The sequence below is a fragment of the Thunnus thynnus genome, chromosome 9 (genome assembly GCF_963924715.1).
Source record: "Thunnus thynnus chromosome 9, fThuThy2.1, whole genome shotgun sequence".
NCBI classification, from domain to species: Eukaryota; Metazoa; Chordata; class Actinopteri; order Scombriformes; family Scombridae; genus Thunnus; species Thunnus thynnus.
Window position 1 is genome coordinate 11240244 of NC_089525.1, and position 10311 is coordinate 11250554.

Genomic DNA, 10311 nt, shown 5'->3' on the forward strand with positions numbered 1-10311 from the left:
CCAGAAACATTACAACAACATACAATCATTCTGTGCCACTCATCATCCAAAAGTAACCTCTGCCATTTAAAAAGAAAAAAAAAAAAAGCAGCGACATCTTTAGTCTTTACATCTTCCATGAGATGCAGTAAATTGTGCTTTTATGGGTAATGTGCCCATTAAAGAGTAAAAGCAATCTGAGACGTCAAGACAAATGACAGCTTTTGAGTGCCATCTGCAATCTCTAGCTTCACAAACTCAATTATTCATAATGCATTTATGAAGTCCGCTGAGACTGCGCTGTCATTCCCGTTCAAACTAACGGGGAAAAGCAACATAAAGGGACAAGCTCTTTGAGATGACAATGGCCTTGCAGATGGCACTAATGTGTTAGTGCCACCTGCTGGTTATTAAGCAAAACACAGACACGGTGGCACAGCAGTGACAAAATAAATGTGCTTTAGTGGCTGACAGAAAAAAAGAAATCAAGACAAGAAATTACTAAAATTAGTACAGAGAAGCTTTTATTCCCTGATATCAAAATAATTGAGAAAAACTTCCATATCAATATGATATAACAGTACTCCTGGTTTGATTCTTACGAACGTAATTAAATCAGAGCTCTCTCTGGCAGTTCATCTACAGAGTTTCACATCTATTATTACAGATGTTCAGTGTAAAATAAAACTGAGCTGACTGTGGTTTTGTTACATCTTCCTTGAAAATAAGATGCTGTAAATATCAAACAGAATACATCAGAGAGGCTGTGGGTTAACCAGGATAACGTTCTCACCCCGGATGAAAAGTTGGTTGATGTGGCGTGTGTGGACCTTGCCGTATGTCTTGGAGTCTTTCTTCTGACAGGTCTCTGGACCCTGAGCCTTCATCGAGATTTCATGTTTGTCCTGTTTGGTTTTAGCATCTTGTGACAGCTTGGACTCCGTCCTGCTGTCTCCTCTCTTGCTGGTAAGGTGAGCAGACAGGCTTTTTGGAGTCATGATTGGGTTTGCGGGCTGATGCTTGTCGGTTTTTCCCTGGGCTTTGTGCTGTTTTGCTGGCTCATCACCTCCTGAGCTTTCCTGGAGCTTTAGCTTCTCAAAGAGCTGTGCAAAGATTTCAGTCACATTAATATTTGTGGATAAAATGTAGAGCTTACAGTACTTATCTTTAAGATTTTCATAAAATCAAACCCTGGTTTTATATTTATGGTCAGCATTTTTTCAGCAAATTCAACAAATATACATTCTTTTATCTCTCTATATAGTAGCTGTAACTGACACCGGTGGGGTCTGCCATTCTCACGTTGGATCCATATTACCTACCGATATATTTTACTGTGAAGCAGTCACAGGAAACTGGATTGAACAGCGATTGTTCATCTAAAAAGCATCTGCTCAGCAAGGTAACCATATTTACTGTGCCCTGCTGTTGTGTGGAAATCTACTCGTGCTGTGTGCAGCGTGAAATCAGATTGCAGTTGCTCATGGCATGATGGGAAAAGGCAGAATGTTGACGTGAGATTGTTTGGCTGCTCTGTAAATAGTTGCTCTTCTGTCGAAGCTGTGAAGAAGCTGCTCAGCGTTTGCTGCCCACAGAACTCTGGGATCTGTATTATTAAACCATCCTGCTGTTAACATGGTAACCACACGTCATTAAATCAATAAAGATTGAATTCTTAAGGATTATAACTTTAACTATTAGTCAGAAGGAAATATATTTCACTCAGATATACAATAACAACTAGTGCATACCCGTGAAATGGTGAGGGCTTTCTCGTGGTAGAACGCCTCTCCGAGAAGAGGGTCTCTGTACATCTCATCTACGTCCACCATCGCCTGACAAAGAGGAAGAAAAAAGGAATGTGAGATTCCAACAAAAAACAAATTCATGGTTACAAGCATGTTGTTTTGCTTATTTCAGATTCAACATGTGGCAGCTGTGAAATAAGAATACGACGGGAAAACAAGAGCTCACCATGTTCCAGAACTTGTCGAAGGCCACGACGAAGCCAGAGCACACGCCCCTCAACCCTTTGAAGGTCCTGATGTGAACTTTGACCCTTATCCTCTCCTCAACGCATCGGTGCAGTTCACCCAGAGGACTGCCTTTGCATACTGGAGACACATAACAAACAGGTTACACAACAGTCTCGACAACTAATAAATTGAGGAAGGAATTCAGCTGAATTAAAGTAATATTTCTGGCAAATAAAATGACAATTATGCAAAATGTCCGATGTATTTAGTCGCAAAGTTTACTTTCTTTTGAGAGATATTCAGACTGGTAACAAATAAAAGGGAAAACTTGAATAAATGAGGAAACAACAAATAAGGTTGTTGGGCTCACTCAATGGTTTCATGAGTTTGAAAATGATGTGAATCTAAACCCAAAAGAACACCTGTGGGAGATTTTAGTGTGACGTGTGACACTTGTGAAAAAGTGTTAGACATCATAGTAAAACCTATAACGCAGTTTAAACCCACTTTCAGATTCAAAACCTTTATATTGCAAAAAAGGGAGATTTCACAAATTTTTTCCCCATCCAGACCGCATTAGACCAGATCAAAAACCTGTCAAAAGTTAATAACAATAATCTAATCCAGATTTGACAAGTCTAAGTATAATAGCTTTTGATCTGGACCTGGTCTAATGTGGTATGGATGGGAAAAAGGTTTTCAGTTTTCACAAATAAAATTAAGGTTTCACAAATCTGAAACTGTGACGCTCTGGGGGCTCTTGTTAATCTAGTCCAGATTTGACAGGTCTAGGTAGAGTGGGTTTTGATCTGGACCTGATCTAATGTGATGTGGAAAGGGAAAAACAGTGAAATCGCCATTTTTTCTGTTTTCACAAGTAAAATAAAGATTTCTCAAACCTGAAAGAGTGGTTAAACAGTGTTAAGGCTTTTGCTACAATGTCTAACACTCATAAGTGTAAGTGCTGAAAACTACTACTGCACAATATCATGCTGCTGCACTATTTGCACTATACAGGACAATATATATTTTTTTTTTCAATTTTATTTATTATAGTATGGTCTTTATTTTAGTATATGTCTATTTGTTGTGCACTTTATTGTCTTACTTGTCTTACTTAAATGTTGCCACCGCGGGATACTGAGAAACGTTTTCTCGATTCTTCTGTTTATTCTGTATAAAAATCCTGAATCTTGAATCTTGAAAAACGGCGAATCGGCCAACAAATATGATTATTTATGTTTCCCTTAACTTCCCCCTTAGCGTCGTTCACGTGACATGCTTTTAGTCTATCGAGTGGGAGGTGCCACATAACACCATGTACCAAACTAACCCCACATACTCTAAAAAACGATATGACAATATCAGCCCGCGTCATGACACTACAACACAACACAGCTAGGCTGCACCATGCCAAGCAGTGCTGATGGGTATTGAACCTACGGGGCATCCTCGTCAGCACATTTTTCTGGATCTTCTGCTTCCTCCGCCGCGGAGTGCCGCTGCTCTCCCCCTCCTCTGCATCGGGCACCGGGTTGTTCACCATCAGCTTCTTCAGCCTCTCGATACGTTCCGGGTCAGCCACCCCTTTCATCGCCTTCAGCCGCTTTTTCTCCACATTCTCCGGCTTGGCTCTGCCCCGACCGCCCTTCAGAAAGCTCTCGTACTCGGCGACGTTGTTGAAGCATTTGATGTTGGGAAAAGGAAGTGTGACGGTAGGAGAGTACAAGGCCAAAAGTGGGTCAAAGTTTTCGGAGCAGACGTCTGTTTTATCTGCGTCATCGCCCCCAGTTGTACTGGCTGAGTCCGGCTCATGCTGCGGTACTGAAGTGGTTGCAGGTACCGTTTCTTTACTGTCTGGCTTTACGCTTTTTCTGTCCCTCTCACTCTCCTCCATGTTTGAAACAGCCGCAGAAGGACGCACGATGAAGCAAAGTATCCTGGGAAAGTTGCTGACGTCTCACATGGTCAACCGTCATCCCATCTTGCTTGTGGAAGAATTTAATTAGATTTAAAGATCTGAATAGTTCATATCTGAAATTATAATAGTGGCTCACTTATTTACAAATCCAAAAACTCGACAATAACCCCCCATTAAAGACCTTTAAAGGACTGGACTACAAATCCCACATGATGCTGTTCGGCAGGAGACCTTTGCACGCTCTCCCTAGTACCACACGATGGAGCTAGAGCACAACTGATAATTGACAGCTTTTACTAAAAATATGCCTTCTGTCATAGATTATCTCACGCAGAAGCACAAGAATAAATCAATCTATAATAGTGAATTCTTTTTAGAAGCAAATGAAAATAATTAGCCGTGTGTTTCTGTTCATTATTTTCAGGCTCGTGCCCCGGAACGTTTCTTGGTAGGTAGTGTTTGCACTACGAAAAAAAATCAGTGTCGGACTGTATATAACCCAACGTGTGTGAGATGACCATCTGTAAAGAATAAATGTAGATTACAAGTGATAACATTGCTTTAATACCTTATTACACCCAATATTGATGTTTGTGCATCTACTAAAATAGCTTCATATAACCGCATGTAAGCAGGTTTCCAAAAAGCAACTATGCTGGTTACTAAGGACTAACATCACACATGGCATCCAAGTGTAAGTAATTATTAACGTTGGTTAGTCAGCTAATAATAGGACAGCTTAACATGTATCACTAAATATTCCATAATGATAGCAGTAATAGTCAGTGGGATTTCTTTTTAAGTTGCTTCGATGTCAAAATAATGTTGCTGTGATCCTGTTTTAGCCGAAAATATTCCATTCCTCCTGACTTTAGGTTGCTTTGTGGTGCAGGAGTGACCATCATGCGTTTGTTTGTTGCAGGAGCTCCCTCATGCTGGTTGGAAAGGTCTTCAGTATTCGTGGAGGTGTCGGTTCTTGCATCGTCAGACCCTTGGCTCGTCTATTTACCTGCCCCAGTAACATGGCCAAGAGCAAGTTTGAGTATGTCCGCAACTTTGAAACTGATGACACCTGTTTAAGAAACTGCTACATTGTTGTGAGGCTGGATGGGCGCAACTTCCACAAGTGAGTCTCCATTTAAAGCTACACATCTGTCCTCTGTGTGAATATATGAGTGGTTACGTGGAGGTTGATACATAGTTTGAATCTCTTCTTGCATTTTGTGTCAGGTTTGCAGAGCAGCACAAGTTCACAAAGCCCAATGATGACAGAGCCCTGGGACTGATGAGCCGCAGTGCGCACTCAGTCATGGAGGAACTAGAGGATATTGTCATTGCTTACGGTCAAAGTGATGAATTCAGTTTTGTTTTCAAGAGGACGTCCACCTGGTTCAAGAGGAGAGCCAGGTACTGTGGAGCAACGTTATTCTCATGCATCATATTTCTACCTTTGTCTGACTTTATTTCTCCCTCTCTTGCAGTAAGCTCATGACTCATGTGGCGTCCCAGTTCTCCTCTTCATATGTGTTTTACTGGAAGGAGTTTTTCGGGGAGCAGCCTCTCCTCTATCCCCCTGGCTTTGATGGACGTGTGGTCCTGTATCCTAGCAACCGCAACCTCAAAGACTACCTCAGCTGGAGGCAAGCAGACTGTAAGTACACAGAGTACCACGACTGTTTAACAGATCTTTGAGTTCTCTCATCACACTGGCTCATCAAACTACATACAGATGTCAGGCTGTACAGATGTTTTTGTCTCTTTCAGGTCACATAAATAATATGTACAACACAGTGTTTTGGACTTTAGTACAGAGAGGAGGACTCACCACAGTCCAGGCAGAGGATCGCTTAAAGGTGAGCAGTCAACACACTGCACAGTTCATTAATGTGTGGTTGTGTACATGGACATCAATGCATGTGTTTGTATAAGTATGTTATAATGTTAAAGGGGAATACTGCTACTTCTTTATTCCTGTTAATTTTCTACAAATAACAGACAACAAGAAAAAAAAACATGGAGGAGACACGTAAATGTTTAGAGGTTATACATAACATACACACATATATAACATTGTCACTGTCAGTAAACAGCAGATATACACAAGGTCCTCCACACAGTATCCAAAGATGTACAATGTTGTCTGTGGGCTGACTCATGATCATCCTACGTTTTGTCCAAAAAGCATTTCCTAAACACATTAAGTTCCATAATTCATCTGATTCCAGTTACTAAGTACTAAAGCCATTTGAAAAGCATGTAGACCCAGAATCAAGATGGATAGAGTACATACTGGTTAAAGACAATGCAGTACAATACAAAATGCAACAATGAAACTTCTGCTCTCTAGCTAACACTCATAGTTTTGGTTTAAGTACTGAGCTGTAAATGATCACAAGTTTGTGTTATCCAACTGACCTACATAAAATAATCGATCGCCATTTCTTATTGAAAATTGAAATCTTGCTCCTGAAAAGATACAGTATGTCAGCTTTTCCAAACATATTATTAATTTCTGATATCTATTACTGTTGAAGCAATGAGTTGATTAGTCAGTCAGTCAGTTGACAGGAAATTACTGCATGTCAATATTAACCCTTTTAGCACCATAATAATAGATATATTTATTAAAACGCCTGGTCTTTTTGGTCTATATTTGTCAATAATTGTGTCAAAAAATGCCCTATGTGTAAATAATTTACACCCTTTTTCCAGGAGAAGTAGAACTTTCAAAATCTGTCAATTATTTACCATTCTTATGTAATTAAATACCTAAAACTGTGTGTTATACGAAGAAAAGGACAAAAACGGAATTGAATTTTCTTCAACTTTCTTTTTATTAATTCTTGAAAAGTGCAGATTGAACATTTGAATGATTAAAATTGCACGAAGTAGCGAGGAGTTACGGTAATTTGAAATACACATGCGCCGCAGTGTCAACGGTGATCCCCGTAGTTTTAAAAGGGTTAATAAGTAATCACTTCTGCCATTTGTCAACTAAAATGACCAAAGACTTCCCAGTTTAAAACTGTGAATATCTTTCTCCATTTTATATTATTATAAATGAGCTCTTTGTCTTTTTTGACTTTTGGAAAAAACATAATAATCAATTTCAACACAGAACATTCTGATGAGATACTTCTCATTAATTTTGACATTTTGTAAGACTAAACAAATAATTGCTTAATGGAGAAATAATCAGTAGATTAAGTGATAATGAAAGTAAAAAGTTAAGTACAGCTTTCTCATCCATGTTCCAATTTAAATTAATGTTGGATTTCAGCTGCTTCAGAAGTTTTTATAACATAACTGTTTTTTAAGGATATTGAAGATGTACACATTTGGTGGTTTGCAAATGAGAAATGTAATGCTCATAACTACAGTAGAAATATAAAAGGAAGTAATCCATCTAATTGAACACAAGCTCTGTCATCACTTGTGGCAGCTGAAATCCACCAACACAGCTGTTCTCAGGAAGTTTATTCATTCTCCAGTGAGCTTGAAGCGAAACTACAGTGAGGTGACAACAGCTGATGAGTTATTTGAAATGTTCATTCTGGCCGGGCAACATAAGTTATTCACAGCCAGTCAATGTGTCTTAGTTCCTAGTTTCTTTCTTCTTCACTTCAGACATTTCTTTGAAATCAAAGCGGACAGAGAAGAAGTGTATTTGCAGCAGGGGATTTTCTCTAATTCTATTTCAGAGTTGAACACCGCAGCTATAATGAAAACATTGGGCGGTGAGATCATGGTTTAGTTGAAGGCGCGTATGATGTCACTTTTAGGAAGTTGTACTCTTCAACTAAGTGATGCATCACATCTGTGCACATTTTTTTATTTGGGGTTTTTTGTCTTAACCCGGTCATGTCCTCTTTCAGGGAACACTAGCTGCGGACAAAAACGAGATCCTGTTCTCAGAGTTTGACATCAACTACAACAATGAATCTTCCCTTCACAGGAAAGGCACCACTCTCATCTGGGAAAAAGTAAGCTGTTCAAAATGGTTGAGACCACAAGTAACTCCTGCTCTGTAGGACATAGTTGAATTTCAGTATGTGACGATGGGTTTTAAATTCCTTCACCCTGCACCCACTTCCACCTCACCTGTCCCATCTACCTCTGCTTTAGCCAGTGAGTTCTTACATCTCCCCACCACGTCTTTGTGTCTAAACATGTAGGATTCAGTATGTACAGATGTACAGGGGTCATCTGGAACTGGGGCTTCTATTTGTGGAGGAATTGTCTCTCTCTGTGCAGTTTGCACTTTTAGCTGACAATGACCGTTGGAGTTTTGAGAAGCAGAAATTTCTCATGTTGTTCTTGCATGTTTATGCTTATTAACCACTTTGATATTCCTGACTATAAAAATGTATCTGTCTTTATTTTTTTGGTCAAAGTTACATCATTGTCACATGGTCCACTTGCTGGCAGGCACCACTTATTAAAACGCTGCATTCAAGGACACTTCAGTATCTGAGAATTGATAGTCGGCTGCCGAAAAGCACTGCATTGACAGGAAATCATTTTGCAGCTGCTTTTCAAATCTCAGTTCTTGAGACTTTTCAAAACAGTCCAGCTTGTAATGCAATTAGAAAATGTGCACATGTTGCTTTACATATCTTAAGCAACTTTCAAGTGTTTATTAGTAGATCTAGATACCGCAGTGAAATTAAGGGAAACTAAATAAACAGCTGCCTCGCAGGTCTAAAAGCATATTATATGCTGTGGAAATGTGTCAGCGTTAAAGTATAAAGGATTATTTGACTCTCCCTGCAGAGTGTTATTCATGCTAGTGGCATGGCTCCAAGAATGGCAGCGTCTATCAGTGGGCCAGTCCACCTCTTTGATCCGGACTGAAATATCTCAGCAACTGTTGGATGGACCGCTATGACATTTTAGACATTCATGGTTCCCAGAGGACAAATCCTAATGACTTTGGTGATGTCTCAACACCAGCAAGTCAATGTTTTCATTTATTCAATGAAACATCTCTATATCTACCCGATGGTTTGGCATAGAATTTTGTACAGACATTCATGGCTCTCGGACGATGAACCCTCATCCCCTGGCATTTCATCTAGCGCCACCTTGAGGTTGACATTTGTGGTTTTGAGTGAAATATCTCGACAACTGTTAATGGCTTGCTGTAAAAGTTGGTACACAAATTCATCCTCATGGTGATTTGTAATAATGTCGATGATCGCCCGACTTTTCGTCTAGAATGCTAACATGCTAAACTAAGACAGTGAACGTGGTAAACATTATAAATGCAATACATCAGCATTTTCGAATTCCCATTGTGAACATATCAGCGTTCTGATTCAGGTCGAAGCCACGCTAGCTTCACAGAGCCGCTAGCTTGGCTGTAGACTCTTTGTCTTGTTTCAACAGCAAGACTTTTTTTTACCTTTAACTGTTCTCATCATATTCCTCAATCTTTGTTTCCAGCGAGACGAAACCGTCACTAAACGCTTAAAGCTACCAAATGAAGAGGAGAAGGACGTGCATGTGACACGCAGCAGGAGGAGGGTGCAGGCATATCACTGCGACATTATAGGAGAACAATTCTGGGAGGAACACCCAGACATCCTTGAGGACGACAACAGCTAACAGTTCCTCCCCTGCGGTAGGAGATTTAATACTGAACTGAGTCTGGCTGGAACCATTAACGTGGACCCATTCAAGCAGTGACTCTAGATGGACAGACACAGCTTGATACTGACTGATGTAGATGATGTTACCCAGGACGCTTAATACCCTTGAAACTTTTGTCTGTTTTCTGAGATTCAAGCCTTTGATGATTGACTTTGTATCATTGCTCTTTCACAGCTGGAACACATACTCTCTTCATGTATTAAACTTCTATCATAATCTTCCTTTAAAGTGGGAAGTTTTCTGTTTAAGCTACATGGTGATGTTTGTCATGTTCAAGGGGAATGAGATGACTTTCGTTATTTTTTTTGTAGCATTGAAGACATGAACGGTGTCGGTATTTAGAAATACTGCTAGTTCACACTGACATCTGCACTCATATAGTGCGTCTGCCTCCTCTAAGGTTGCTTGCTAAAATTACATCCTCATTTGATATCATGAATGGCATTTAGAATACTACCATCATTGATTTTTCAGTATATATAACATGATTCTTCTTGGACCGACACTCTTTGTGCTTGGGGGGTTTTCATTTGTGTGTTCCTTACGTTTGAGCATATCTACAAAGTGTTCAGTATCACTAACAGCTAGTAATAAGAAATGTGAGGTCGAAACAAGCAGAGTAATGCAGAAACTAATACCTTCTGCAGCAGCGGGCGGCCTTGTCTTGCAGCCAGAACACCATTTAGAGATGTGAATGGATTCATCGGCTTGCACTGTCATCAGTGCTAAGAATACCTCACACACCCCCTGTACACTCTATCTCTCTGACATGTGCTCTGTGGC

General features: G+C 39.9%; 2 protein-coding genes across 6 annotated transcripts; one reads left to right on the top strand and one right to left on the bottom strand.

Moving 5' to 3' along the window:
* Positions 1-481: 481 nt before the first annotated feature.
* Positions 482-3978, bottom strand: lsm11 (LSM11, U7 small nuclear RNA associated). Of its 2 annotated transcripts, none has more exons than XM_067598815.1 (4): positions 3399-3978; positions 1954-2093; positions 1731-1814; positions 482-1082 (listed from the first exon to the last, which is right to left on the bottom strand). In XM_067598815.1, exons 1-4 carry the CDS (start codon positions 3850-3852, stop codon positions 735-737), a joined length of 1026 nt encoding a protein of 341 aa, XP_067454916.1. In that variant the 5' UTR covers positions 3853-3978; the 3' UTR covers positions 482-734. The 2 variants fall into 2 exon arrangements, with proteins under 2 accessions (XP_067454916.1, XP_067454917.1); XM_067598816.1 differs by lacking the exon at positions 482-1082 and adding an exon at positions 1097-1585.
* thg1l (tRNA-histidine guanylyltransferase 1-like) lies at positions 3699-9756 on the top strand. Of its 4 annotated transcripts, none has more exons than XM_067598821.1 (8): positions 4292-4324; positions 4512-4570; positions 4799-5002; positions 5107-5283; positions 5358-5527; positions 5641-5729; positions 7752-7859; positions 9322-9756. In XM_067598821.1, the coding sequence occupies exons 3-8, from the start codon at positions 4809-4811 to the stop codon at positions 9481-9483; spliced, it is 900 nt and encodes a 299-aa protein (XP_067454922.1). In that variant the 5' UTR covers positions 4292-4324; positions 4512-4570; positions 4799-4808; the 3' UTR covers positions 9484-9756. The 4 variants fall into 4 exon arrangements, with proteins under 4 accessions (XP_067454921.1, XP_067454918.1, XP_067454922.1 ...); XM_067598819.1 differs by lacking the exon at positions 4292-4324 and adding an exon at positions 4377-4412; XM_067598820.1 differs by lacking the exons at positions 4292-4324; positions 4512-4570 and adding an exon at positions 3699-3794.
* The last annotated feature ends 555 nt before the right edge of the window (positions 9757-10311 follow it).

Excerpts from the sequence above, each read along its gene's own strand:
- lsm11 (XM_067598815.1), bottom strand. The coding sequence starts at position 3,852 with ATGGAGGAGAGTGAGAGGGACAGAAAAAGCGTAAAGCCAGACAGTAAA. Across the intron at positions 1,815-1,953 it reads TCGACAAGTTCTGGAACATG|GCGATGGTGGACGTAGATGA; the intron begins GTGAGCTCTTGT and ends CCTCTTTGTCAG. Across the intron at positions 1,083-1,730 it reads AAGCCCTCACCATTTCACGG|CTCTTTGAGAAGCTAAAGCT; the intron begins GTATGCACTAGT and ends ATCTTTGCACAG.
- thg1l (XM_067598817.1), top strand. The coding sequence starts at position 4,260 with ATGAAAATAATTAGCCGTGTGTTTCTGTTCATTATTTTCAGGCTCGTG. Across the intron at positions 4,325-4,798 it reads GTGCCCCGGAACGTTTCTTG|GAGCTCCCTCATGCTGGTTG; the intron begins GTAGGTAGTGTT and ends TGTTTGTTGCAG. Across the intron at positions 5,528-5,640 it reads CAGCTGGAGGCAAGCAGACT|GTCACATAAATAATATGTAC; the intron begins GTAAGTACACAG and ends TGTCTCTTTCAG.